At 32.6% G+C, this 5,611-nt stretch overlaps 1 protein-coding gene across 2 annotated transcripts in view; it reads right to left on the reverse strand.

Annotated features, from left to right (window-relative positions):
• LOC122330393 (neuronal acetylcholine receptor subunit alpha-7) overlaps window positions 1–4,750 on the reverse strand; it is a 28,854-nt gene extending 24,104 nt beyond the window's left edge. Inside the window, exons 1-2 of one of the 2 annotated variants that reach the window (XM_043227342.1) lie at window positions 4,360–4,750; window positions 1,034–1,162 (exon numbers count right to left, since the gene is read on the reverse strand). In XM_043227342.1, coding sequence (XP_043083277.1) covers window positions 1,034–1,129 — 96 coding nt within the window. In that variant the 5' untranslated portion in view covers window positions 1,130–1,162; window positions 4,360–4,750. Of the gene's footprint in view, window positions 1–1,033; window positions 1,174–4,359 lie in introns of both variants that reach the window. The other variant, XM_043227341.1, reaches the window with a different exon arrangement.
• Window positions 4,751–5,611: the final 861 nt, after the last annotated feature.

The raw sequence follows: 5,611 nt of genomic DNA on the forward strand, positions 1-5,611 counted from the left end.
ACACACACACACACACACACACACACACACACACACACACACACACACGTTCAAAGCTGAGCAAACGTGAGTCTGGCAGCAGATCTCATCATTATCATATTAGCGTGAGCTCTTTAAACACACTACTGTTAGCCAGCATTAATGAGTCACTTCATAGAGAGCTGAGCAAACTCATTAAGAACAGGAGCGCTGGACTGTAATATCACAAGATACACTTCATTTCTCTCATCAATATTCCCGTTTACATACACACACACACACACACACACTGTTTGTTAACTGTAGGTCCATAGGTGCAATGTTTTTTAGTCCTGAGAAGTCAAACAAACGCATACGTGAACACACACACACACACACACACACTTAAATACGTTTATTTTTTGTTTTTATTTTTAATACGTTTATTATTTATTTAAAAAAATTAAAAAATTATTCAACTCTAGAAAAATCTAGCATAGGTTTAAGTAAATAAATATAAAATACAAAAGTTTGAATGAATAAATAAACAAATAAAGAAAATCCTTTAAAAATAACAACAAAACATGCAAAAATTAAACTAGAATAATATATATATATATATATATATATATATATATATATACATACAATAAATTATTTTAATTAAACGTTTCATTTAGTTTTATCGTTTTACTTCTAGTTTTAGTAAAACATTGAACTAAAACTTATATAATAAATATTTCATTTTTCATGTTTTGTAAAATAACATTTAACTAGCTGTTTTAAGACGGCCAGAACCGCATGTTCATCATGATCAAATCACAAATCAGTTTCATATATAATTTAATATCATAATCACATTCAGTCTGAAACAGACGCAGGAGGATTCATTTATTTTCTGCTGACATCATCAAAGCCAAGGTGGGTGGGGCAAAATCCTATCAGCCAATAACATCACAGCACGCTTCTGACCATCCAAGTAAATGTGTGTGAGTGTGTGTGTGTGAGAGTGTTTGTGTGTGTGTGTGTGAGAGTGTTTGTGAGTGAGTGTGTGTGTGTGTGTGTGTTTTCTCACCACGTCCATGATCTGCATCAGACTGAAGCTGAAGTGAACGGTGAGCGAGTGTGAGTCGTTATAAACGGGTCGTTCCAGAGGATTGTAGTTTCTCATTAAGTCTTTGTACAGACGCCGCTGATGCTCCCCCTGCAGAGACACTGAGACACACACACACACACACACACACACACACACACACACACAGACACACACACACACACAGACACACACACACACAGACACAGACACAGACACACACAGAGAGAGAGAATTATTTCAAAGCTATAGTGACCACAATTGTATTTTTAAATTAGACATTTATAAAAAAATATATATATTATATATATATATAATTTATACACACTTTATACATGATATATTTATTTATATATAAATATATATATATATATATATATATATATATATATATATATATATATATATGACTCATAATCTAATAATTGTCATTTAATATTTAATTTATATTTATTTTTAAATATTTAAAATGTAAAATTATTATTTCTGTCATATTTTGCCTAAGAAAAAGTTGTACTTTTTCTTTATCAGTACTGTCGGACAATTAATAGCGAATAACCGCATCTAAAATAAAAGCATTTGTGTACATAATACAAGTGCGTATTGTGTATATTTATTACGTATACAGAAATATATTTTGGAAGTACTATATTCATATTCATATGGTTTATATCATGTAGAAATTTATTTAAAACATAAATGCAACATGTTTTACTTAAATATATACATGTATGTGTTTGTATTTAGGCCCACACACACAATTAAAATACACAGTAAACAAAAACTTTTATTTTGGATGCAATTAATCACGATTATTTAATAATTTGACAGCACTAGTTTTTTATATTTCTAATTATCTTTATTATTTTTCTAGTCTTAGTGGTGTGTGTGTGTGTGTGTGTATATATATATATATATAGTATTACGTTCTAAATAAAATAAATAAAAATTGTTAAAAATGCTTGTCTGTTTGTGAGGCAGTTAAACACACAGCCGTTCGATTTAATGGCATTCACAAACTACAATGAACCGTGTGTGTTTATGGTTGGGTTAATTAGATCACTAGTTAATTAGAGCTGCTGCTGATTGGCCAGGATCTATTGATCATACTCATATAAATAAAGCTCCACACAGAGTGACCCTCACCGTCTGCCGCTCTCTGAACTCTCTCTGCGTCTGTAATGAAGCAGCTTTAATTGAGTCTGTGTTCAGGAGAAGGTTCAATTACACCGACGGCCCCCGAGGAGCCCGCCTGACCCCCGCCGCACGGGCGGCCCTCATACTTATCAGGATTCACGAGCAATATCAATCAATCATTTCCTCCCGAGCGAACATGCTGTAATACCGAATCGGTCTGAAGCGCAGGACGACGACTGATCACACCGTCACAACTAATACTTTGAGAAATCAAAGAGCAAAAGAAGCTTTTAGAGCAAAAGAAAGCTAAGAGACACTTGAGAAGTGTTTCCTGTATTTTCTGAAGGGCTAAGGTTCTCAAATCAACTGTTAGTGTACGATTTCTGCCAGCAATTAAAACCTAAGTAAATAAATAAGAAATTATTAATATATATATATATATATATATATATATATATATATATATATATATATATATTATATATTATATATATATATATATATTATATATAGTGTGTATATATATATATATATATATATATATATATATATATAAATGTATATTGTACAGGGTTTGGTTTTATTAAATATATGTATTTGTTATTCTATTTTAATCTATAGGAAAGTGAACCTAATTAAGTTTAAGCTCCTTAGAAACAAAACATTTTGTGCAAACTAAATGATTAAAATAAACAAATAAATACATTTATTTAAAAAAAGTATTTATGTTAATAATTCATTCACTTACTCCTATGTATTAATTTTTAGGGCAAAGAGAAGATAAGCCTGCAAATAACCCAACTAATTTTCAAGCTCCTCAGAAACAAAACTCACACTTAATTATGAAAATAAATATTTACACACACATTATATATATATATATATATATATATATATATATATATATATATATATATATGTGTGTGTGTGTGTGAATATTATATTATATTATTTATTTTCATAATATATAAATAAATACACACACACACACACACACATATATATATATATATATATATATATATATATATATATATATATATATATATATATATATATATATATATATATATATATATGCTTGGCCACGTGCTCTAACAACGCCCTTCAGTTTTTCATTTATTGATATTAATACAGTACAACCTCTTGTACCCTATTGCTTTTATAAGGTTACCATCTATATAACGATTAACACCCAATAAACAAATATTACTACTAAAAGTATATGTACTGAAATCGAAGCAAATTTGTTAAATGCTAAAAAAAATAGTCCCTGACAGGAACACACAAAAGAGAGCGTTCCGCCTCTCATCTAAATAGAGATTAAATAAAAACGTTATCATTTATTTGCATATATGACATTTATATGAGATTATATATAACCAAACAGACAGATTGCAAGCATTACAGTGTCAACTGATGGAAATATTTAATCATACCTGAAACAGAAAACTAGTACATACAATAATATTCCTTCATCACGTGGAAAAAACGCGGGCTCTCGCGCAGACGCGCGCGCATGAGAAACGTTTATTAGACCGGGAAAATCCAACGTAGGGTTCACTCATACTTCAGCGAATAAACAACAGTTAAATGAAGTATGAATATGAAATTTATCTTCGCCGAAATACATAATACACTGCGCTGGATTATTGACTGTTTATGTTGCTAAGCGATAAACTGAACTGTGACGGAAACAGCTGCTGACCAATCAGAATCCAGGAATGGAGCTAACCGTTACACACGCGCACATATAAACTTTTAGAATCCCCTCAAAAGAAATAAAACATAAATAAGAAAACGTGCGAGTATTTATTTACATTAAATATATTGAATAGTTCAAATAAACGTATATTAATTTTCTCGAGGAGGAAAAAAAAACGATTTAAAAAAAAACAAAAAACGTTAAAATGAGTTATAAATAAATATAGACACATACACGGTTACCATACTGAGTTCATACCATGGTAAATTAATGAATGGTTATAATGGCAATGCTCATATAAACCTACCATAGTAATACACTAACATAAAACTAAATAATAATACAGTGAAGAGAACAGAACAAAAAAAACAAAAACAAACTAACGTTAAACGCGACAACCGGAACCGAACCGAACCGAGCAGCAGCTCCGCGAGTGACTGAGAGAGACTGATGAATGAAAGCGTACCGTGCACGAGGAGAGCCGCGGTCAGCAGAGACAGAGTCCGGTCCCGGGAGCCCATGACCGTCACACCGGCGCGGGATCTGCCGCCGAAGCCGCCGGAGAAACGGACGAACCCGGCGGGAGCGCGCGCCTCCCCGCGACGCGTCAGGAGCACGTGCGCGTCGACCAATCCGGAGCTCGCGAATAAAACCGGCTAACCGCGAAATTAACGGCGAAAAACGCGCCAGATGCGGACGCCCGCGTCGGTTTCACGTTAATTGATGCGTGTCCTTAACTTTTCTTTGAACGGCTGCGAGCACTTTGTTTGTTCGTAGGTTCACGTGAAAAAAAGGAGGAGAAGAAGAAGGCGGCATTCAACGTGCCTGCGGGATATTTTCAGTTTTATTGTAGTTTTTGGGCATTTCTATTAGACAGATCAACATTCAAACGCATGCATTTGGATTCATACTAAATAACGCGATAACTTAGGTAATTAAATTCATTCATGTAAATAAAAATCGAAATAAATTTCGTTAGAAACAAAGCTCGTGCGTGACCGAAATAATAATAATAATAATGATAATAATAATAATAATAATAAAACACAGCCACGTGGATATTAACGGGATGCGAGTGTATTTTGTCTCAACAAAAATGAACGCGATTAAATAAATATAAATTAAATTAAAATATAAATACATTTCTATTAATAAACACGTTCGTACTAGAATACATTTACATTAGTTTGCAATGTTTTGAACAGGCCTGTGTAGTTTTAGTTCATTATTTTGCCTTAAATGTTGTCTTGACAACTAGATAAAAATAAAATCTCACACACTATATATATATATAGACTCAGTATGTTTATTTAGTTAATTTCAAGCAGCTCTATTACAGACCATTAAATGCAGTGGCTGTGAGTTTGCTGCTGTTTGGGCTGTTTCTGCTCTGATCCTGGAGTTTTATTGCTGCTGTAAACGGCTCTTTAGAGAAGAAGAGGCCCTTCACTTCTTCCTTCTGCGTGAGACTCAGTATAACATCTCCTGAGTTAATATCACGGGCCCAAGCTTTCATGAGCGGCATCGGCTGCTTTTCACAAAAAGCATAAGCATTTGGAGATTATTCATGTTGTCTGGAAAGAGAAAGTGCATTTTAAAGCTCGTGGACGGAAATATATTGTTTATCTTCTCAAATGCATGCATTGTGGCTTTTAATGATCTTATAATAATATTAAATATTAATGGGTCATTCAACTTCTCTTTAAAATGTTTTAAAT

The sequence above is a fragment of the Puntigrus tetrazona genome, chromosome 25, assembly GCF_018831695.1.
Source record: "Puntigrus tetrazona isolate hp1 chromosome 25, ASM1883169v1, whole genome shotgun sequence".
In the NCBI taxonomy this organism is placed as follows: Eukaryota; Metazoa; Chordata; class Actinopteri; order Cypriniformes; family Cyprinidae; genus Puntigrus; species Puntigrus tetrazona.